The 25,289-nt window shown below is 39.1% G+C and overlaps 1 protein-coding gene across 3 annotated transcripts in view; it reads right to left on the bottom strand.

Moving 5' to 3' along the window:
• Window positions 1-1,499: 1,499 nt before the first annotated feature.
• Window positions 1,500-25,289, bottom strand: part of LOC132832342 (aryl hydrocarbon receptor repressor-like) — a 196,551-nt gene continuing 172,761 nt past the window's right edge. For all 3 annotated transcript variants that reach the window (XM_060850273.1, XM_060850272.1, XM_060850271.1), the window contains 6 exons: window positions 17,440-17,575; window positions 15,302-15,444; window positions 13,964-14,166; window positions 8,246-8,352; window positions 7,788-7,929; window positions 1,500-7,279 (listed from right to left, as the gene is read on the bottom strand). In XM_060850273.1, coding sequence (XP_060706256.1) covers window positions 6,055-7,279; window positions 7,788-7,929; window positions 8,246-8,352; window positions 13,964-14,166; window positions 15,302-15,444; window positions 17,440-17,575 — 1,956 coding nt within the window. In that variant the 3' untranslated portion in view covers window positions 1,500-6,054. The remainder of the gene's footprint in view (window positions 7,280-7,787; window positions 7,930-8,245; window positions 8,353-13,963; window positions 14,167-15,301; window positions 15,445-17,439; window positions 17,576-25,289) is intronic.

Below are 25,289 nucleotides of genomic sequence, written 5' to 3'. Positions count from 1 at the left end.
TGGTAAATGGAGTTGAAATGCCCATCAGCCATGATTGAATGGCGGAGTGGACTCGATGGGCCGAATGGCCTTACTTCCACTCCAATGTCTTATGGTCTTATAGGTCAGGCAGCATCCAAGGAACAGGAAATTCGACGTTTCGGGCCAGAGACCTTCATCAGGAATGGGCTGTGGCCCGAAATGTCAAATTTCCTGTTCCTTGGATGCTGCCTGACCTGCTGTGCTTTAACCAGCAACACATTTTCAGCCTAAACCTGTGGCAGCAAATAGAATCTATTTAAATCAAAGTCTGTATACGCAGCAAAGAGAGCCTAAAAAAGATCTCTACAAACTACAGCAAACAGAATCTTAATTACAGCAAAGTATATTAATAGGCACTATGAGTTACATAAGAACTAGGAACTGAAGTTGGCCATTCAGCCCCTTAAGCCAGTGGTGATATCAAAAAGATTGCAGCTGATTTAAGTGCCTTAATTCTACTCTCCAGTAATCCTTGGCCCCCTTGTTGATCAAACCCCTATCTAACTCAGCTTTGAATGCCTTCAATGATCCAACCTCTGTCTCTGTCTGTGGAAGAGATTTCAAGGATAATCACTTTCTGTGAATAGTGCACAAAAGCAAGGTGTTTAGATGGACAGAACATGAGTCTGTCCTCAGTTGGAGTTGCGGAGTTCAACCAGTCTGCACCATATTTTCCAGAGGATATGAAGGCATAAGAGAGAGTTCAGAAAAAGATCATGAGAATGGTTCTAAAGATGAGAAACTTCAATTATGAAGGACCATTTCTGCTGGAGAGTAGAAGGCTGAACACAGATCTAATAGATGAACTCAAAATCATGGGCAAATCAGCCAAAATAGATAGGGAGAAACTTCCACTCATGAAGAAATAGGGAACATAAGAACATAGTTTTAAAGTAATTAATAAAAGAAGCAAAAACAATGTGGTTCTGGTATAAGGTACCCTGACTGAGATTTTGGCAAAGGTTCAATTGAAGCATTCACTAGAATTAGACGATCATCTAAAAAGGAAGATTATGCAGTGCTTCAGAGACTATGCCAAGAAATGACACTAAGTGAATAGCCTAGAATTTACCTTCATCATTTCAAACTAACACTTGCCTATCTTTAGTGCTTTGTTCAGGTGTGTGTTACTTGCATCTACACCGATACCAAGAGTTTTTGACAAAATCTGTACAAATACTTTATTGCAGGTTATTTTTAAACAAATATTTACAATGTTTTATAATTACAAAAAAACTTAGTGCACACTGCAAAATGGCAGAACATGAAGGATTTTTACATTGTCTTAACATCTGAAAACACATTCATTGGAGAAACTGACAGCTTTAATTGTTTTCCTGACAGATCCACACGATCTGAAAGATAATGAGGAGAATTTTCTTCTTTGTATTTTAATTAAGGAAAAATGGAAATTAATGATGTAAACAGTATTATAATGAAGATTTTATGAAGTTTTGTTTTTGAACAGAAACTATCTTCTCAAGCTTTAGAAAAACTCAGTTGTTGCATCTATATTTCAAATTCTATGTTAAAAACCTAATATTTGCAAAAATCTCTTGTTATTATTTCAACATTAAAAATCTGTCCGTACTTGTACTGGAAAATATGGCAATACCATGTATGGTAGTGTATAGAATGATTTTACATATGGAAAGAAAAATAACAGAGCTTGCATTTATATAGCACTTGTACATTGTGTGGCCATTCCAAAGTTCTCACGGGTAGTAGGATACTTTTGAATTGTTGTCACAGGGAAGCCATTTGAATTAAAACACAATGTTGGGATCGATGGATTGAATGATGTTAAATGTCTCCTAGTGATTTACTGAGGTGAAGTCCTTTTAATCTTGCAGTGATTATGTCATAGGTGTAATATATAAATGCAATGGGAAAAACATTGCCAAAAAGGAAATCTAATTTCAAACTTAGCTGTAAACTTTTACTTACAAGTTACATTAATATTCTTATGTTGATGCTATCAGAATGATGTACTGTAAATAAGAATTTAATCAAATGTGATGCACCTATTTTATTATGTCAATGAAACAATTTGATGTGCCTGATTTCCTGTGATTTGTGCCTGTATTTCCTGATTCTTATGATTACGGCACATCTGAACAAAAGAAACCACAATATTGACTTGGCAAGTATTTAAAATGCTATACAAATGCAAACATAAAAGATGAGGAATATGTTTGCAGGCACCTGTGGCTTTAACAATATTCCTAACGGGATGTTGGCATCATTGGCAAGGCCATAATTTATTGCCATTCCCTGATTACTTTGAGAAGGTGGTGATACAACTGAGTATCATCATGAGTTTGTCATGGTCTCTTCCAGAGCACAACAGAAAGTCTGTTATGAAATCACACACAGAGACCACACTGAACAAAGGTGACAGGTTTCCTTTCTGAAAGGTCATCAATGTTTTTAATGATAATCCAACAGCCACATGGTCACATTAGATGTAAACTTTATGGAGGTACAGTCCAACAATACAGCCATTATACTACTAAGGCCATAGATAGATTTTTCTACTTGGGGTCAGGATCTTGACATCAGGATCAAACCCTGATTCCAACCCTGCATTATGTAAGGAAAACATGGCAGCCAATCTATGCACAGCAAGCTCCCCTAATCAGCAATGTAATAATGAGTACATAATTTAGTGAACTAATTTGAGGGATATTTGTTGACTTGGACTTGGACACCAGTTCCTGTTTTCTTTGAAGGACAACTATGAATCATTTACATTTACCTGAGAGGCAGATGGAGCCTCAGTTTAATGCCTCACAGCTCATATCCATTTAAAGGTGGAGACATAGGAACTTATCATGGAAGTGAACAGGAAAGGACAGAATGTATGATGTTAAAATGTGGACTGAAATACATTGTGTTTTCCCCCATCTGAAAACAACATTAGGTTTTGACTGTGTGTGTGCAACATTAAGATTGACTAGCATTGAATATAAAATATAATTTAAAAACTTGCAAATGATCTCAGAAATATCTGCTGGTACATTAACTTCTAAATAATGCAATAGGAACTGCAGAAAAACTTAGTACAAAAATCTTGCTGTCCTCCTAAAGGGAAGTTGGGAGGGAACAAGTGCTTACCGGTGATAGGTTTGAACTGCCAAAGACTGATTTGTCTTAGCGGTGGGTTTATGAAGTTGGCTTTAAGGCAACTTGTTGAAACGGAAATGGTTACCAGCAATACTTGACCTACAAGTGCTTTTCTGCTGTAATTTGCACCACCCCTAAAAAAAATGTTAATAGACACAAACAAAAGCAAAGTAATAAAGATGTCACATATAATGAAAACAAAATTGGCATTTCGTAAATAAATGTTGCTTTCTGTACATTATTGCTGTTTTTATTTTACAAAGATGAGCAGCAACATTGACAATGTACTTTAGCAGTTCGTAAACAGTGGTGGTGAAGTGCTTGTCCTCAAAATTTTATCCTTTTAATACTTGATTTAATACGCTAGGCATACTTTTCTGACATTCTGAAGGAGACAACTCACAAGTAATCATTTTTGAGACAACAAGCGGAGAGAATTATATTAATCTTCACAGGGAAGCCATTTAAATTAAAACACAATGTTGTGATCGATGGATTGAATGATGTTAAATGTCTCCTAGTGATTTACTGAGGTGAAGTCCCTTTAATCTTGCAGTGATTACGTCACAGGTGTAATATATAAATGCAATGGGAAAAACATTGCCAAAAAGGAAATCTAATTTCAAACTTAGCTGTAAACTTTTACTTACAAGTTACATTGATATTCTTATGTTGATGCTATCAGAATGATGTACTGTAAACAAGAATTTAATCAAATGTGATGCTCCTATTTTATTATGTCAATGAAACAATTTGATGTGCCTGATTTCCTGTGATTTGTGCCTGTATTTCCTGATTCTTATGATTACGACACATCTGAACAAAAGAAACCACAATATTGACTTGGCAAGTATTTAAAATGCTATACAAATGCAAACATAAAAGATGAGGAATATGTTTGCAGGCACCTGTGGCTTTAACAATATTGCTAATGGGATGTTGGCATCATTGGCAAGGCCATAATTTATTGCCATTCCCTGATTACTTTGAGAAGGTGGTGATACAACTGAGTATCATTATGAGTTTGTCATGGTCTCTTCCAGAGCACAACAGAAAGTCTGTTATGAAATCACACACAGAGACCACACTGAACAAAGGTGACAGGTTTCCTTCCTGAAAGGTCATCATTGTTTTTAATGATAATCCAACAGCCACATGGTCACATTAGATGTAAACTTTATGGAGGTACAGTCCAACAATACAGCCATTATACTACTAAGGCTATGGATAGATTTTTCTACTTGGGGTCAGGATCTTGACATCAGGATCAAACCCTGATTCTAACCCTGCATTATGTAAGGAAAGCTCACTGATTTTGCCTTGATTCTTTTCAATTAGGGGCTTGAAAACATACCACCAATTAACAATGGTGGGTGGGCTTTTAAAGCTAAAGGACTCTCCAGTACAGAAGAAGCTGCTGAAGGAATAAAGAGGACTTTTCAATTTGAAGAACATTCCAGTTGGCCTCTGGTCCAAGACATTAATTGGGGTTTTAATGATCCTAACTATCTACCACCCACTTGCAGGTGGGTCGCTGATCTACCCCTGACCAAGCATTTACAAAAACTGCTTGGGGCTAGGATAATGCTGGTAAGCTGGCATGCCAGCTGGTGGTCAAAATGATGCCATGTTCCTGTTCTATAATGGGGTGAATATCCTACCCCATGATTTGTTACAGAGCAGGTTTGAACATGAATGAGTGTCGGCACAGGCCCACAAACAATAGAAATTCAATATAAAGATGATGTGCATCTCCACGCTCTGATATTCTATGTGTTGGATACAACAACATGAATTTATATTGTCCCTTTAATGCAAAAAGATGTCCCAAGATAGTTCATTTCCTTTTTTCAATTGCAAAAGAACAGAAAAACTCTTTGCACATTATTTTGTTTGCAATAGCACATAGTTTGCAGAAGAACAAACATAATAAGCAAAGTAATTTTATATTAGATGATTTAAAATGAAAAAAGAAATAAGGTCCATGTATGATACTGACAAAGGAAGATCCTAGATTTAACCTGAGTTATACCAGTTACGCATCCCAGGATTGTAATTAATCTGAATGTAGTCATTTCAGGTGAAATACACCACATTTATCCATGTTGCTGCCCAATGCTCTGGTGCTGGAACTTTGTGGATATCAGGTTCAGACTAGATAAGGCTGAGGTATATGGTGGATCAGCCATTTCATAGACTGATAGCATGAAAAAATGATTTGGACAAGATATCAACAGCAGAAAAGTGGACAATTGTCTTAAGGACAAGACCAGAAACTCAGTGAAGGTGAAAAAAAAGAAATTAAATGTTTTTGTATAGACAACATAAAGGCTACATATCTTTTGACCAAACAGTTGCTCTAATTTTAATCCATACACTCAATATCCCAAATTAAAATCAGAGATTTATTACATTCAACTGGAGACCATGACTTGAAAGTGTAGACCCTAAGTTTTGGAATTTCCCAAATGCCCCACTGACTCTCTTTTCCTCTCTAGCCCTCTCTTCCTTGACAACACCCCTTAAAGCCTCTCTCTTTGGACAAGATGTCCCAATATCTTCTTTACAGGGCTTAGAACCAAATTCTGTCTGCTAATGATGCTTTAAAATGCTTTGGGATGTTTATTATTTTGAAAGCACTGTACAAATCCAAATTGTTGTTCTACCTGTGGATTCCTCAGACATAAATATCAAGTATTTCAATGTATATCATGTACTCCAAGACTGTTACATTCATACACAATACATCAACGGCAAATTATAATGAAAATCTTCATACAAAATTGCAAAACAAATGGCGATGGGTAATACATCAGGGTTTACAGCAAAGTAAATATTTTCATTAAACATTCTCAGAGCAAAGGCATTTTGAAATAAAACTTTAAAACAATGTCATTATTTAAAAAATTACAAATATGTGTTCTGTGTAATTTTATGAGTCAATGAATTTATCAAACAACTGGGCATATTTCTTTGTAAGCTTGTCTGTGTGTTGTGTGGATTGTCACAAGACCAGGGAGGAGAGAGTGAGGGTTCTCGTTTGATGACTGCGTGGATTAGGTCATGACCTTTGAACTGCAGTGGTATTTTGTGTGTATCCTGACTCAAGTCCTTGTCCTGGATAAGACGCTGTGGGAAGGCAATTGCCTGCAAACAGTCTACGGGTTGATCATGGTGAGTGCAACGGGATTGAGCAGCGCTCTGTGGACTGAAATGAGCCATGTCTATGTCATGTTTCAACAGTCGGTTGTGGCTACATGCGCTGTTTGCCATCCATAGGCTGCTGCCCTTGGCCACGCTGGCTCTGCAGAATGGGGGTAGCAAAGGAGTCTTCAGTTTTTCGCAGGGTGGCAACTGCTCCATTGTATTGGGATCACACTTCACCTGTGGCTGCCCTGGGAAGCTCGTTGCCATTTTTTGCCCAACCTCTCCGGTGTCAGCCCACTGATGACTTGGGGATCCTAGTGGCTCATCCATTTCATTGTGCGAGTCAGGACTGTATTCACTTTTGATGTGCACTCCCAGAAATACTTCTGCACTGTTGCAGTACCCCGCAGGGTGCTCCTTTGGCCTGCTAGCCACAAAGCTGGCATCTTCAGACTTACAGCTTTCAGACGGGTAACCATCCAGGTTAGTGTATGGCAAGGTGCCATAGGGCTGGTTCTGTTGCACCTCTTCGCCGATGTTCCTGAAGCTCTGGGATATACTTTGAAAGCTGGAGGCCTGGGTGCTACCCCTAAGCCGAGGCTCGGACAGCAGTCTACTTCTACCACAGAAGGGCTTGGCCTCTCGAACAGGAATGTTACTTAACCTCTCCATTTGTTTTGGTGGCTGCAAATTCGAGAGACCTCTGGAGTACTCTGGGCCCCATAAATCATCTGCCATGGTAACTTTTGGACTCCTGGGAAATGAGGTGCAAAAATTAAGTGGTTCATTTTGGTTAACACCATTGTCACTTCTAATGGGTTCATATTTCTCCTCTCTTCCTTCTTTTTCTGAGTGCTGCTCATATAGATGTTTCAACTGCAGAGGTGTTTCAGTGCAGTTGTTGTAGACTAGTCTGTTGGCACTGGCAGCCTGGTCTACATTTGATTGGTTTCTCAGACGGTCCTCTCTGGATCTCTCTGCATCCCTGTGGAAAGTGAGAAACATTACTACACCATGCACAGAGGGTGGCTTTGAAGATCATCAACTATGAATCCAGACATTCACCATTTGCATTAACTTCAATCTGAAAGTGGCTGTTTATAGCCTTTGTTTGGGCAGAACCAATTGGGATTACTCCCTCACCCACAGCTTATTACCGTGGACTGAATACAAGAAGAAAGCTCTGTAGATATACAAGAAAATAGGATAATGTTAATGATCAAATTAATAGATAAATTAAACAAGATAATCCTCTTCTAAATTAGGTAAGATTACAATTCGTACTGATTGTAGTTTAATTACAGTTGCAGGTAACAAATGGGCAAAAATTCTTGATTACTCTGGAGATCTCAGAAATGTAAAGATGAATCTCCAGGATGCTTCTGAAAGCAACATTGGAGGAAAGCAAAAATGTAGATTTTAATATTAAAAACAAAAAAAACATTAATAGTCAGTGAATGACAATAATACAAAAACTGTAAAATAAAACATACTTGATTTCATCTTTAGGTGCTGTGGCATCTTCTGAGGTTTTGTTCCTGTAGGGCAGATGGCCATTACTTTGAAGCCAAACCCACTGGCCTTCCTTTGTGAGTACTCTGAAGACTCTAAGTCCCTTTTCTTCAGCATTCACCACTGTTTGTGAGAACATAAAACATTTTCTCAGAATAATATTTGATCAGCTTTATTCTGTTCAGCCATCCTGTGACTAATCAAATTGGAAAATTTCACACCATTGATTGCGGAGTGGAGTTTCTAACATACAACAACTTTATACTTGCCTAGTGTCTTCAACCTATTAAAAGATATTTCAAAGAAATGTAATCGAATATAATGAAACACCGAGTCCCATTAGGATAGGTGATGAAAAACTTGGCAAAGACTAGGTTAAATGAGCAAGCTTAAAAAGAAGAGAAAATTAATGAATTGAGGTGTTTAGGGAGGAACTTACTTCGTATTTGGTTCTCTGCGCAGTACAGCATGTCTGTGAAATGGAGGTAATGGCAACCTGACCTTGCTCGGACCTCTGTGTCTGACCATCCTGCAGCTGCTTTGCCCCTGCATGCAACAAAGTGGAATCACTGCATCAGCAGAGGGTAGATGTTATATTAAAGTTGTATAACATTCTGCTTAAACCAGCATCTAGTGGACTGTGTTCGGCTCTGAACATTGCACCTCAGGAGCTAAAGGATTAAATAAATGAGAACACGTTGCATAGGCTAGGTTTGTATATCCTCAGCTATAGAAGATTAAGGGATGTTTGAATTGAAATGTTTCAGATGATTAAGTATCCCCCCCAAAGAGTAACCTTACAAGTACAGCTAGGTTGGGGCATGTAAAAAAGTCTTTAAAAAGCTAGGTTGAGGTTAGCTCCATTGGAAATGTCAAAGCTGATGTTACTACCATGATGTAAGGTGTGTTATTTCATTTATTTTAGAGTTTGGACTTTGATCTAGTGGTATGTGGGTTTTGATCTGTTGTAAAACGAGGTTTATGATCAACTTATCAAGCATTCAGGAGTCATGACTCTTTTAAACCCGCACGAGAGAGAGAGTATTCCTGGAATGGTAATGGGAAATTGTTTACGGTGCAAGAGTTTTACAATTAAACAAAAAAGCAGTACCTTGATTTTGGTTTAGAAAAATCAAGAATTGCTTTATTTAGGGGAAACGCTTATAGACTGGAAAGCTTTTGGTTTCAGTTCAGCAAAGTTGAAGAAAGATGTAAGAAAGAGTTTGTCCTCGAGAAAGGAATTAGTTTAGAACAATTAGGAAATATGTACTTCAATGTAACAGTTTTAGTTGAAGACTTCAGACCAAAGTGTTTGGTTAGAACCCTGAAGAGGTTATTTAAAACCGAGAAAGTCAATGCTCAGTTGTGTGACTATGTGAGAAAAAGACTATCAAACTCTTAAGGCTGAGAATTGAAAGAACAGATATGTTAACCTCTAGATGTAAGAGAGAAGGGGACTTAATATGGTGTACTACAAAGTGATGGTGCTGGAATAGATGGGATTGAATTTCTATTATTTAATTTTTAAATTGTACCTTATGTAAATAGCTTGGTTTATTCTTTTTAACCTTAATTTCTTTCACATATTAAACTTCTGTTTTCTGATTAAACCAAATTTACAGAATTGCTGTAAATGTTTCAATGAAAAAAAACCTTGTTAAACAAAAGAAACAAAACATGATCAATCCAACTAGATTTCAGTCTGATATCTGCTTGTCCAGTAAGGATATCAGCTAGCATCATTACAATATGTTTTTGTTAGACAATGTATTATGGGTTAAACAGCCAAGACTAGTGAAGGTTAAGATTCAGGTCTAACAAAATGGTAGACCAAGATTTAGGGGCTGAACAGTCTATTCCTGTTCCTATTCCTATTTCCCTGTTCCATAAAAGAGAGAGAATTTGTATTAACAGGAAGATCAAATAGTATTGCAGAGACTTCTGGGACACTTACTGCACAACGCAAACATTGAGGGGATCCTGATCCCTGTTGTCATAGATTTCGATTTCCCCACATGAGGATTATTACCACATGCACCCTGTTGCAAACAAGCTATAAGGAAAGGCAATGGGCAGCTTTTTAATAAGAAAGCCCATTGGCTCATGTTGGGACAGGGAAAGGACCTTCATTTCCAAGGAAATATCTAGCTTTTGTGGAGCGAAGGAGGAATTAGCTTCAGGATCTCTTTGAGATTCAGTGCAGCTTTGTTATAATTCAGGTATTTTCCACATTATATCCTCTTGTGCACATTACAAACTACCACTTCCACAGGACCTTAAGCAACAAAGCAGGACATCATGTGCAAAGTATCCTGGAAGATTTGATGCAGGAATAGACAATAATGTTCATCATTTATTGTATATATTATGAGATTTCTTGCAATGTAAAAATTAGACTGACTTCAGCAAGTTGTATTTATTGTTAACTTAGTAAGAATGTTACAAGGTGCTTAACTGTATCTACAGCACAAACTGCAGATTTAACAAAGATTTAACAAAGCTTTCATGCAGGCTGCTTCTTAATGCTGCTGCATGCACTAACTGGCCTTACACTTGAAGATCAGATGTTCCTCTGTGCAGTTCAGGGTTCAGTACCTTATTCAATATCAAGTACTGTATAGCATTTAATACACACACAAGCCTAAATCATGACAAGCACCACCTTTTTGAAGGTACCTAAGGATAAAACAATAAATTGGCTTAACTGAAAAATAAAATGAGCAGAAGCAGGGACAAAATAGGGTAGATTTAATTTTATTTAAACTACAATGCCCGTTCCAAATGATTTAAAACATTGCCAAGTGCATTAGCTATTGGCTCTACAGCTTTTCATTAAGTGGACAATAAAAGGAGTTTAGATACATGTGTAATTTCAGCTATTTACCAGCAGATGGAAATGCTGGACTTGCATTGCTTGGTGAAGCTCAAGTATTTTGATGGAGGGCATAGAATTTAAGAACTAAATATTCTCAGTTCAAAAACATAATGCTGGAAACACTCAATTTGGCACCATGTGTGTTGACATTCTGTATTCTGACCCAATTATTGGATGGAGTGTATTGTGGCCTGAAGTAACCCTGATTGTTTCAGGTCAGATAGTGAATTTGAGGGTGGATGTTTGTTGGAGAGGCGGGGGGAGGTAAGGAAGGGTGAGGCAACTGGATGTTGAATTTTGCTTTGCCTGTCCCTATTAATAAAAACGCAGAATTTCTGTTTCCATTTATCAGTGAGCTCATTGCCTAAACTACATCTGATTTAATCCGAGTTAAGACTGAGCAGGGGAAAGCAGAAAAACAGGGCCAGATTCTCTAGAGCCCAAATTTTGCAACAGCCAACAGAGAGAACATCCCCAAGCCTTGTATGTAACATTGCCAAATTCAAATACTTTCTCCCACTGATCGCCCACCAGTGACATTTGAAAATAAATGCGCTTGTTTATTCTTATTTCATCTCCATCCAATTGACCTCTCACCACACAGGAAAGAAAATAGGCCATTTAGCCCCTTTGCTATAATTTTCCAGACTTGATTGAGTATATTTACCTGCACTTATCCTGTACTCTTTGATTCTTTACTTGACAAAAATCCATTGGTCTCAAGCCTTAAGAATTTCATTTCATTTCATTCTGATCTTTAGTCTTCCTCAATGCATACCTACACCCAAGTCAGAGGCTTAGCTGTTATGAATTATGGGAAAGAGCTTCCCCAATCTAAACCACGCCCAGTCATGCTTGGAGCAGGGGATGTGAGGAGTGGGTTAGGAAGAAGTGAACAGAGGATGAGAAAGGTGTTCAGAAAAGCTAAGGAATGGGTGACATTTTGGTTTGTCCTGAAGATCATCTGGTGTCGCCTAACCTTGTAAAGACTCCTTTTAGGTTGTTTTTCCTGAATTTAAATAGCTGTGCTCTGCCTGTAATTATGATCAGTGAAAGTAGACTGGGGTGGACTGGGGTGGGCTGGGGACAATTCACTATCTGACCTGGTTAATGGAAACAGCTGCAATTCATGCATTTTGAAGTAATCTGACTTGAAGCTGGGAAACTTAGTGTTTTTAGCTGGTTACTGAATGCATACTGCATCCAAAGTGATTTTACCAAAGCAATAGTAATAATAACAGTTAGGCCACTCAGCTAGTAACTCAGAGATTTAAATTAATGATGTAGATAAGATTAGATTAGATTACTTACAGTGTGGAAACAGGCCCTTCGGCCCAACAAGTCCACATCGACTCTCCAAACAGCAACCCACCCAGACCCATTCCCCTATATTTACCCCTTCACCCAACACTACGGGCAATTTAGCATGGCCAATTCACCTTACCTGCACACTTTTTGGACCGTGGGAGAAAACCGGAGCACTGGAGGAAACACACGCAGACACAGGGAGAATGTGCATAGGGAATTGAACCCAGGTCTCTGGCGCTGTGAGGCAGCAGTGCTAACCACTGTGCCACCCACAAGATGAATTCAGGTAAACCAATGGCAAGTTGAGAATCCGAATTCCATTTAAAACAAGTGAAGAGGGAACTTGGTTTGCATTTTGACAGCTATGGCAAACTCTACCACATCAGCTGAGACAACCCACAACCTTCTAAAACAATCGACAACACTCAAAATTAAACAACTCACAACATTCTTTAAAGTGTCAATTTGCGCTGTGTCCCAGTGTTGACAAATCTTCAAAAAAATTGAGGTTCACATATTCAAAAACGAGTCAGTCCTTCCTTGGGCCATAACATATCTGAGTACCAAATTTTGTTGAACACATAATGTTTGTAAACAAACAGACTAATAGAGATAAAGACATTTATCTTCAGTGAGGAAGATAAAAATGTGAAAATAAAGTGCTTGGTCAGCAAAAACAACTTTCACTGTGACTATTGTAACCAGCTTCTGAAAAAGTCTAACAAGACACTCAGATATACTAACTGGCTAGCAGCTTACAATCAAGGCTATAGACCATCTTCTGAGGGTGATTCGGACCTTACCAGTCACACCCATACATCAAAAAGGTTTATAGATTCTAAAATATCCAGGACAAAAACATAATAGCTTTGTTCAATATGATGTTTGAAGAAGTTGGTTTGGCTAATTGTATGTCTGAATTATTAAATTTAAAAAGTGATGAATAGACATTATTGTTGGCCACGTGATACTTTAAAGTTTTTTAAAAAAATTATTAATTTGAGATATGGTCAGCAAGGAGAACATTCATTGTCCATTTCTAGTTAATTTGCAGTTCATCCATGTGAACGGTGAACTAGGGTGATTCAGAGTGGAGCTAAAATCGAAACATGTTATTATGGGACCGGAGTCATAGATCACCCTAGCCTTTGTAAGAATGTTGGATTTCATTCTCTAAAAGACAACAGTGAGGCAATTTCTACCTAAACACCCTCAAAAGAGATAGTGCATTTCATATTCTCATGAGCTCCTTGTCTCTGTTTAAGGTCAGAGGGGGAAGATTTAAGAGGGAACTAAGGGGCAACATTTTCATGCAGAGGATGCTGTGTGTATGGAATGAACTGCCAGAGGAAGTGGTAGAGTCTAGTACAATTACAACATTTAAAAGGCATCTGAATGAATATATGAAAAGGAAGGTTTTAGTGGGTTATGGGCCAAATTAGATTAGATTAGATTAGATTCCCCACAGTGTGGAAACAGGCCCTTCAGCCCAACCAGTCCACATCGACCCTCCGAAGAGTAACCCACCCAGACTCATTTCCCTCCGACTAGTGCACCTAACACTATGAGCAATTTAGCATGGCCAATTCACCTGACCCGCACATCTTTGGACTGTGGGAGGAAACCAGAGCACCCGGAGGAAACCCACGCAGACACAGGTTGGCAAATGGGACTAGATTCATTTAGGATATCTGGTTGGCATGAATGAATTGGACCAAAGGATCTGTACTGCACATCTCTATGACTCTATGACTAATTATGAAATCATAAGGCACTGAAGGAAGCATTCAGTTCATCATCCTACTACCAGGGTTTTGAAAACGTCAGACAACTTGTTTTACTCCTCTACTATTTCCTCAGAGCATTACAAATTTATCTTTCTCATGCATATACTTTCAAAGTTACAATTGATCTGCTTCATGAAGTGCATTGCTGATCATTCTAATGTGATCGAGTTAGGGAATTGTCACTTACTTTGCATTGAGTGTCTGAGGACTGACATCGAGCCTGTGTTTGGTTTTGAGGAGCAACCCTTTCAGATTCATCTCGTTGATGGGAGGGAACAGCAGTGGCACGGCAATACAGAACAAACCCAGCTGTGGGGGAAGGTTGGCACCAGAACCAGTTTTCTTCCTCTGTCCCTGGAGGTACTTCAGTCTGCCCTGGAACTGCATTGTCTGCCATGAGAAGGTGGGAGGGGTGAAGAAATAAAGAAACAAGCAGAGCAGAAAAAAAAGTTGATGCAAAGAAATTACACTTCTACTCCCTTGCCTTTAGAAGGTCAAGGAGTGATCAAATTAACCTGTTTAAATGATTAAAAGAATTGACAGGGTAAAAAGCAAGAGTCAGTTTCCTTTGTTAAAGGAATCCAGAACCAGGGGGGAGAGGGGAATAACCTTTAAGTTAGAGCTGAGCCACATGTGGATGATATCAGGAAGTAATCTTTTCATATAAAAGGTAGTAGAAATCTGGAACCTCCCCCTCCCCCCCCCCCCCCCCCCAAATGCTGTTGAATCCACATCAGCTGACAATTTGAAGATCAAATCTAATTTTGTTAGGTAAAGGGTCTTGGGAATCTTAATATCAAGGCAGCTAGACAGAATTAAGATACAGATTGATCATGGTCTAATTGAATGGCAGGATAGGCTTGAGAGGTTGAATGGTCAACCCCTGTTCCGACCTGAAGCATGGGAACCAGAAGGCTCTCCAGGACAATCGGCTGTAACATTGGTGAGGAAGGCTGACTACCAGACCAGGCACTAACCTAACAGTGCAGTTTCCAATGGTTTGGTTCATGTGGAGAGGTAGGTGAGCCTTCACTCGTTCCGACTGAGTCCATTTATCTGGAAGTGCCAGAATGAGGACTCTAACTGTGTCTCAGGCCTGCTGGATGTAGCCAGTGAATCCTCAGAAGCTGGAATGCTGAGAGAAAAGAGGCATAACAAGCTTACTAGCAGCAATTGTGGGCCTTTCCCAAGGGTGGGGAGGTGAAAGGGCTGAGCAGGCCATTAAAATTATCTTTCTCGGGAGTAAGTGGCAAGAGAGTTTTCTGTAATGTGTCTGAAACTGGCAGATGCCAGCCTGACAACTCTGAAGGGACAGACTGGAACTAAAGGTTGCACCTAGTGACATGGGTGTATGCTCATGACAAGACTTCTCCTCCGACTGAAACCTTATACTGAGGGCTGTAGAGCCCCAACAATGATGATTCACAATATAATCATGGGGATCAGGCCTTGCCTTGCCCTTGGATATCAAATCAGTTGAAGACAGTAGCTTTTTCTTCAGGTCTTTCCTCAATAGTTTACATACCAGGAATCCTGACGTGCTGTCCAACAGGCAACGCACTCGACTGATGAAACAACGGTTCAAAAATGGAGAAAACTCTGGTGGCAGAACTTTTGGGTCATGAATTTTTGAGTCACGAACTTTGAAAGAGCCCCGATACTCATCACCTGAAATTTGACAAGGTAAAGTTTTAGAATTACTAATCTCTCACCAGGAAATCAAGTCACTGTTATATCCACTACAAGCGATATATCAGTAAACAAGCCAGTAAGAGGCTTCAGGTGATTCAATAGATCTTGGAGGCCAAAAACAAAATTGAACTTGCATTTTATACAAAGTCTTATCATATCTTTCAGAATATATTTCATAGTGCTCATATTAGGCACCTGATCACTACATCCATTTCATAAACAGAGAAGTAATTATCAGTGCACCAGTGCTTAGTATTGTTGATTGAGAGAAGATGACAGAAAGGCCTCCCCTGCTCTTCTTCAGACAGTCCTCCTGGATCTTTAACATGCAGCTGGACAGACTGGTGTGACCTTAGCTTAATATCCCATCAGAAGGATGACTAGCAGCATAGTACTGAAATGTCAGCCCTGACTATGATCTCCACTCCTGCAATAGGCTTGAACTCTCAACCTTTTAATTTTAGAGGTTGGATTACTATCAACTGAGCCAAGCCAATAGTACATTTGGGCTTTCCAAATTTATATCAGTTGTGTGGATCATAGATATGAAACAATATAACCAGTATTTGAATTTCCTTGAAAAAAAAATTCCACTTTATAATAAACTCCATCAGTTTACCATTTCTCAAAAATGCTCCAAAAGCTCTTGTAAAAGAAGAAAAGAAGATTTGCACTTCTACCATACCCCTTAGTACTATACAACCAATGATGCACCTTTGACATATAGTTGCTATGGTAATTTAGGGAAAATGGCAGCCAATTTGCTCACAGTGAACTCTCACTAACAGCAATGTGATCTTGACTAGTTAATCTGATACACGATATTGTTAAATATTATGAAGGTCACTCGAAGAAACCTTCTACTCTTCTTTACAATAGTGGCATCAGAATATTTATGTCATGCTTTAAGTTTCCATCTGAAAGACAGCACCTCTCTTGATACAGCACTCCTTCAGTAATACAGTGGAGTGAGAGTCCAGATTAGAAGTTTAAGTCTCTAGAATGGGACACAAACCTGCAATATTTTACCTCAGTGGCAAAAGTACTACTTCTCAGCTAGAGGTAATACCAAATTTAACAAAGTTTAATATTTATCCAACTAGTTACCTCTACACTTGGTATTTGCATGTTCACCCATTGTTTTTCACAATTAATCTGACTAGGCTGGCCTGTCTACAGGGAATCTTGTCCACAGAGACCAGGCTTCAGAAATTTGGAAACACGCCACTGCTGCATTTTCTATGGTTGGTTTTAATGAAGGGAAGATAACTTAATAGAGCTCTAATAACGTGAGGATTTTATTAGATGGCAGTATGAGTCAGAGATAGAGCGAGCTAATAACCATATAGGAATTTTCAGTGAAGATGAATTACCTATCATAGAGCTGGTTAATGTGTCAGTCCTTTACTGTTGCATTTTTGTCAAAATCACCTGTATCAACAGAGTGCAGGTCACGTTCCAGCCCTTGTGGGTTCAAACCCAACATGAGAAGTGATAGAACTCAATTCAATTAATTTGGCAAATTACAGGCCAGTAGCAGAAACAAGATAATGAAAGCTGCCAGATTGATGTAAGAACCAAGTTTGAGATGGAATTTTGACTTTGTGCAACATTATAAATATTGACGTCAATGGAATTGAAAAATTAGGAGATATAAAATGGATTGCTGATGGACTATCAATTTTATGTTATTGTATAAACTTAAGAATATATTCTTCAATCAGTTCATTAATAGGGAGTCTCTGACATGTTATGATCTATATTCGACTGCAACACAACACTGTGTTGTGGAGTGTTAATGCCTTCTGGTATAGTTTAGAAAATCACTGAGTTGTGTTGCAAGGCAAAAAAGGTACAGCGCCACCTGTTCATACAATCCCAAGTCCTACTGCTACTGTACAAGGGTGGAGCTCATTTCTCATACTCCATCATGTATTGAGGATAATGAGAAAGTAGATTGTGTGTACACACCATTAGCTCCCTGTCCTGGAGGTTCTGGCCCAGGTACCTGCTGGGGTGGATTCATGGCCCAGTGTAGCTGCCGCTGAAACTCCTGCCGATCATCAACATGGATAAAGTCATACACACTCTGGTGCATCACGTCAGTCTGAATATGCAGAAATAGACAGGTTAGCTTGCAACTGACACCAGTCGAATGAAAGTCTTAATGTACATATAGACATAGGTTTAGAATTTCAGATGTCACAGTACAAGTCTGCATTGGAGGGACAAAAAAGTTTAGAGAAGTACTGCATTCAACATAAAGAATCAGAAATTAAAAAATGCTTCTGCTTTATTCGATAAACCTCCCAGAAGTCTGTTTGTGCAATGCAACTTAGATTTTCCTCTTTGCTGTGTGTGGGAGGAGTTCCCAGTATTATTGATGGACAAATGAGATAAAGGCCTAATGTGTAAAAAAAATCCATCCTCCCCCACATTGTCTCATGATACCTGGAGATTAGTAAATTTTTCTTTTACTTTCTGTTCATTTGGGGGATGTAGGTGTTACTGACAAGGCATTTATTGCCCTTAGTTTGTCTTGAGAACTTCACCTTCTTTGTAAACATCAGTTTGTGTGATGAAGGTATTCCCATTGTGGGAATTCCAGAATTTTAGGATCACGGCTTTGAAGGAATGGGCAACATATCCCCAACTCAGGTTGGGAGCATGGAGCAGAATTTGAAGGTGAGTGTGTCCTCTATACTTCTTGCTGCTTTGGAAAGTCAGTCAACATAATCAAAGACACCTCCCACCATGTTTATAATCTCTTCCGACAGGCAGAAGATACAAACACTTAAACACAGAGACCAACAGATTCAAGGACAGCTTCTTCCCTGCTGAAAGGATTGATCAAATTTCAAATTTAATGTTGATCTTGTTCTTTGTGAGCCTTCTTTACAGCCTTAATATTGCATTCCTCTGTTCTATCACTCTTATGCATTTTGTATTGTATGACCTGTCTGTACTGCATGCAAAACAAAACTTTTCACTGTTCCTAGGTACATGTGACAATAATAAATCAAATCAAATCAAATCAAAATTAAAATAAAGGTTCTCTTCCTGGAATTCTGGAGGTCATGGATTTGGAAAGTTCCATACATTTCATGGCAAGTGAGGATATGGAAGATGAACTCCAGCACCAAATACTGTCCAGTGATGAGGACACAATTTTAACGATCTGAGGATTCAGAGGAAGAGGTGAGGGTTCAGCGGTTTTGGAGTGAATGTCCCCATCCTCTGATTCCTGAGCCACTCAGCTGGGTGCTCTGTGTCCAACATCCAAGCAATGATGGCTGCCTTGGCAGAATTGCAGTCTAATCTAGGGTCCCTGCACAATGAGGCTAACCCCCCCCCCCCCCCCCCCCCAACCTTTACAGCCATTTATTCAGGCATATGAGCAACCTGTCTTCACCTTCCCTGTGACCAGAAGGGGTCACTACTTAGGGGTGTCTGAGAGCAGAGGCAACTGTGTCAGTTAGAGCATTAATGGAATTGCTGTCTTGTTTATATAAGTTTAGTTGTGTTAAGCAAGAAACTAGGAATCCATAAATAAAACAAATACGTTTATCTGTGAAAGATAATAACTATTGTCATTACATTAACAGAAATGTCCATAATGTCTAAATACTTTATTATCTTAGCCAATCTATGTGATATATCCTTCTACAGTCCATCAATCCTCTACCAGGCTGGATCTTTCTAACGTCCATCCCTAATGTAGCCAAGTCACATAGTCTGAACTCCTGGTCAGCTTTCAACCCCAGGACACAGTCACATCCAACAATACTCCAAAGCATCTGGTGATGATGGGGTCCCACATGAATTGCTCAAAGGATAGAGATGGATAATCTCTTCCCTGTCCTGTGGGGAAGGGTTGGGATTGTCTTCCTGTTGATGTTTCACCTCACCAGCCTCATGGACAGCAAATGCCTCCACCTCCTTATCAGAGGGGAGGACCCATTACTCCACAGGGTCCACATTCAACTCTTCTCAGTAGAAAGCTGTAGAAAATGTAAAAGACCACATTGATTCTGGGAAGTGCCCACTGTACTGCGTCCTCTCGGCACTTGATCTCCATCTTTAAAAGACTCCTGAGCTGTTCAGTGAGTGGCCTTGGATGAAGGTGGCTATCAGTGTACCTTCCCTGCAGCTGAGTCGGGGGATGTTGCAGGTGTGTAAGAAAACAGGTTTTCAGGGAATAGCTTTTCTCCTCGAGGATTCAGCTGTGCTCAAAGAGAGTGAGTCTAGACCTTCAGACTGCCTGAGGATAAATAAATCATGGCAACCAGTGAGGATGCAGGCACAATTATGGAAGCATCTTTTGTGATGGTCACAGAGGGGTTACTTTGTTGAGGGAGTGGTAGCCCTTTCAGCTGATGTGCCTCTCTGCATTCATGTTGGGTATCTTGGCACAAGCACATAGTCAACTAACCCCTGCACCTGGGAGGATTCAGATACGGAGATAAATTCTGGCAGCCTCTGTGTCTGCAGGACACCATCCGTCCTGAAGCAAGTGAAATGGACTACCCTGGCATTAAGGGCAATAATTACCTGATAGATGCTCCTATATGTTGCAGACTGAGAGATTCACAGTGGAGCTTTGAAAAGAGCAAAGATGTAAAAGAATTAAGCATCCTGGTCACCTTCAAGTGCAGTGAATACATTTGATTTCTCTTTGACTTGAAGTCTTCTTGTAAAATGTTCCAAAGCCTAACCACCAGTACTCTGGACAGATGCATCTTCCTCCAACCTTGCCTTTCAGTCATCTCAAGGTTCTTTACCCTGGACCTGTATCGCCTCTCAGGTGGATAGTTCCTCAGCATTCTGCCCCTTCTTCTTCTAGGATCTTAGCGCAGCCGAGCCCAGGCGCTGTGCAGATGAAAAGTAAGCTACTTTAGACTATCCCTCCACCTTTGTCTCTATGTACTGTAAATGGAACAGGCCTACTTCTATTCTAAATTTCAGATTTTAAAAGAGGCTTTCTTAATGCCCAGGAGGTTGAGCCAGAGCTTCTCCTTTTTGGTATTCAGATGTACAAGGTTTGGCTTTAACATTAATTCTCCTTTCAGCTTTCCTCCCTGCCAAATGTTCAACTTGGTTGTACACAATGTTTGGTGGCTTGTATGTTGTTGAAAAACACCAAGGAATGTCATGGCACTTTACTCACTACCTTTCCCAGGCTGATGAATTTCTTCAGGACTTGCTGGAGGAGACATCTGTTTATTTGGTTTGTTAAATGCGCAGTTTTCAATGAAAATCAGGAAATTCTTTTCCAGTCTTAATGGATGAATATGAATCCAGCAGGGACAGTTATGCGTTGCACACAGGAAGCATTCTGATTTGCAAAAAGTAGCATTAAAAAGTGGCAGGGATTCACTGAGGCAGAAGAGAATAGTGTTTCCCCTGAAAAATTTTAAGTTTGGCCTTTTGAGACTGAGAAACAACCCCAAAACCCCAGACGGAAATTAGGCACATCTTTTTGAAGGAATTTTGAATATTTGGGGAAAAGAAATTGCTGCCTTTGCCATACGATTCAATATTGAAACAATTGAACCAGTTAGTCTAAAACTAGCAAAACTAATACCAGCTATTGCTGAATTGGGGAATCACAGAATTGTTACAGCACAAGAGTCAACACATGGTGTCTCTGAATGAACAATTCATTCAGCTCCATTCTCCTGCTTTCTCCTCATAGTCCTGCAAATCTCCCTTTTTAGATAATGGTCTAATTCCCTTTTGAATGCCTCAACTGGACCTGTCGCTACCACAATGTCAGGGAGTGCAGTCTAGACCTTAGTTATTTGCTGTGCAGAACTGTTTTTGCCTCATGTCATCATTACTTTAAATCCTTGCCTACTTTTCAATCTGCTCATAATTAGAAACAGTTTCTCCCTTTTTATATCGCTCAGACCTCTACCAAATCTCCCCTCAGCCGACTTTTCTCCAAGGAAAGAAATCTTAACTTCACCCACTTCTCTTCCGAATTGAAGTTCCTCATCTCTGGAACCATTCTTGTGAATCATTTCTGCACTGTCTCTCCAAGATCTTTGTATTCTTCCTAAAGTATGGCATCCAGAACTTGCCAAAATACTCCAGCTGAGGGAGAACCATTATCCAAAACAAATTCAGCATCACCTCCTTTCACTGTTAATAAGCCTAGGATACTGTAGAGTTTTTTTTTAACTGGTCTCTCAACCTGGTAAAAATAATGACTTCAGATGCTGGAAACCAGAGTCTAGATTAGAGTGGTGCTGGAAAAGCACAACAGTTCAGGCAGCATCCGAGGAGCAGTAAAATCGACATTTCGGGCAAAAGCCCTTCATCTAGACTCTGGTCTCTCATCCTGTTCTGCCACTTTCAATGACTTGTATACTTCTCCACTCAGGTTTCTCTGCTCTTATGTTGTGAACTGTGCTCTTTATTTTATGTTGTCCTTCTATGTTCTTCCTACCAAAATGAATCACTTTGTTTCATTAAACTCATATCAGGTAAAACTAGATTATTTTGAGCCAACTTATCTGGTAGTAATCATAGATTAGTTAAGTTTATTTTTACAATTAAAGGTTACCATACTTCTTTAAATATTCTTCTATTTAAAGAAAGAAATGTTTGCATCTATCCTGAGTCTTTTCAAATGTGGTTTGTCTCAAAGGAATTCACAGCATTGAAATATTTTAAAATTGAAACATAATGTTATGAACATAGCTGATGCTAATACTGTACAAGTCTGATTCCAGAACAAAACCTGGCTTGATAGATAAGTTTTATTTTTGCTGTTTGTTTGCTTTGATGGCCAGGAACTGAACATGTTCACGAGAGGCTGCCAATGCCACTTTATCAAAAGAACCTCAAAATTTGTGAGTGCAAAAAAACCAAACTATTTTACATTATTCAAGAACTATTTGAGATGGTCTTATTACAAATATCAGGAATAAAGCTTCAAACCTTTACTCTCAAAACCAACCTTATAAATACACAAATGTTAATGAAGGATATTAAGTTCTTTGTTAGTTGATGTGGCTGTAATTGGTTGCTGGAGCTTTTTCCTTGACTTCTAAATGCTTTCAGCCAAAACACATGGGTTGCCATACACTCAGAAATTTGTTGTTTTTGCTTCTGGAGTTTTCTTTTAAGCCACTCAGGACTTTTTCCCCCAGCCCTAACGTTTTGGATACTACTAATCTAACTGCACATTTTCACTCTGACTGAACATGTACATATTGCCCTTTCTCTCTCCTTTTTGCTAGTCAAGAGCCTAGTTATTTTTTTCTCTTCTGTTATCCTTTTTCCTAATGCCTTGAACTATTCACCTCAAGGGTTTTAAAGACCTCATTTAGATGGATGTAACCAAAACTTAGAATTCAAGAACATAACTAAAACTATGTCCTTCAATTGTTAACACACACAATATATAAATACAAATCAAACTTAAAGCTATACAGTATTTCTCTACTTTAGAAACCGAGTCCAAAACAATATGTTATGAACCCTTAGCACAGTAGTCACTATTATAATATAGGAAATGTGCTAGCCAAATTATACAAAAACAAAGTCCCACAAACAGTAATTAAATAATGAAAACAATATCTTCTTCAGTGATGATGAATAAGCAATAAATGTTTGTCTTATACGAGGGAGAACCTGCCCTGTTCTTCAATCAGAGGTGCTGTGGATCTTTCACATCTGCCTTTGAGGGATGATTGTGCTTCATTTTATTGTCTCATCTAATAAAAAGAACCTTTAATAGTGTAAAACTTACTCAGCATGGCATGGGAGTATCAGGCTAGGGCATGGTACTAGAATAGAACCCATGTCATTAGAATAGAATCTGAACTTACAACTTTTGCACTTAGAATATAGGATAGTATTAATGCAATCACACCTAGGATTGTGTCAGTACATTCATCTTCTGGGAATATCTAGGCTTTATGGTCATTCTTGTTGCTCCTTCTTCTGATCAATTATGCTTTGACTTGAATGATTATTCATAAACAAAAAATTTGTGTCTTTTCACCAGACGGGAATGCTTTATCCAGTCTAATTGGATGACAAGACGTCCAGAAATATTTATCCTCTCCATATTTTCCAAGCCGTGGCACGCTAGGAGCTGAATAGCAGAAAACCATGACTGAACATTTAAACACTGTGTCACAAGTGGCCAACACTTGAAACACTTTGCATAATACTGGGACTAGCAGATCAAATGTCCGTTGCATGAGAGCAGCCTTTTGAAAGAGCCTGCAGTGTTTCTCCTGGCATAAGCTTGTTTTTGTTCAAAGGCTGTAATTTTAAGTAGCCTTCTGCATTTACTGAGCAATTTTACATTCAATCTATGCTGTTCATTGATGTGAATAGGAAATGAGACCGCAGGTATTAGGCTGGTAGTTTCCACAGAGTGCTGAACAATATTGCCAGGCCATTCAAATTCCAATCTTTTATTCAAAGAAAGTATATTCAACCACTCGCTTCATAATTATGAGATATCTCGAACTTTCCTGTCTCAGTGTAAACCGTGCTGAGAATATTCATCTGCCCAAACATCAGTCACCAATTGGAAAGACCAAAATTCCTCGCTTTGCTACATCCAAGATTCCAGGGGCCGTTGGTGTTGATACTTCACATGTCCATTCCATACATTGACCAGTGTTTAGCCTTGCATTTGTGTGTGGGAACTAGTTGGGATTGTTCGGGGGTGTGGGGTAGGTGGGTATGTGGTCATGTGAAAGCTGATCAATCTAATCCTCTCATGAGGGAGATTTTAAATACATAGTGCACCAAGGTATGGGTGATTTTAAATACCTCTTCACTCAGTCCTGGCTGATATTAATTCTTCTGTCACTGAGGCCAGGGTGATTTGATGTAGCCCCTCACTGAATGAAAACCAAAAGAACCAGATGTTGTAAATCAGAAACAAAAACAGACATTGCTGAAAAAGCGCAGCAGGTCTGGCAACATCTGTGAAGAGAAGTCAAAGTTTACGTTTCGGTGACCCTTCCTCAGAAATCACAGATGTTGTCAGATCTGCTGAGCTTTCTCAGCAACTTCTGTTTTTGTCAGCCCCTAACTGGGACTGGATCATTTTAAGTCATTGAAAGTTTGAGAACCAGAGATTACAGGGAAGAAATTACGTCTTGAATTACTTCAGGATATCCAAAAGCACTTTATGTCAATGAAGCACTTTTGGAGGATAGTCACTGTTGTAATGTAGACATTGGAGCAAATTTGCATGAGCGAGGCCCTATAAAGGCACTTGAATACTGATTAAATAACCTGCTTTCAGTGATGTTGGTTGGAGGATAAATATTGATGGTCACAAAGTACTCCACCATGCTATTTAAAATAGTATTCTGAAAAATTTAATGTCTGCCTAATAGGGAATAAAGTGCCTTGATTCAACGTTTTATCCAAAATTTGGAATCTTTTTCTTAGTTGCACAGTGATGCATGAAAAATCTTTAAAATATGTGAGACAAGCAAAGCAAAGTCTTTGTAAAGGGTTGGGTTGGGTAGCTGCACCAGGGTGGTAAGGCAGGGGCTGTAGATTTGAAGGAAATTGTCTCAAAAATCACATGTTTTACTCCTTTGATCTTGTGGGGGAAGAAACATTTGTTTGAAGAATCTTCAAGAGACAAGTGAATGCGAGGTCTCAAAGAAGAAGAGACTTGCAGTTGCACAATGCCTTTCACTGTGCACAGTTTGGCTTCTGCTGAGGTCCCAGATCACATTATAGCCTTGGTGTAAACATGAATGAGAGAGCTGAATTTCAACAGTGAGGTGACAGTGACTGCCCTCGACAGTGAGACATCATCCATCACAAAGTCA

Source organism: Hemiscyllium ocellatum, chromosome 34, assembly GCF_020745735.1.
Source record: "Hemiscyllium ocellatum isolate sHemOce1 chromosome 34, sHemOce1.pat.X.cur, whole genome shotgun sequence".
NCBI classification, from domain to species: domain Eukaryota; kingdom Metazoa; phylum Chordata; class Chondrichthyes; order Orectolobiformes; family Hemiscylliidae; genus Hemiscyllium; species Hemiscyllium ocellatum.
The sequence above is the reverse complement of the archived record's forward strand: the minus strand, read 5'-3'. Positions and strand labels throughout refer to the sequence as shown.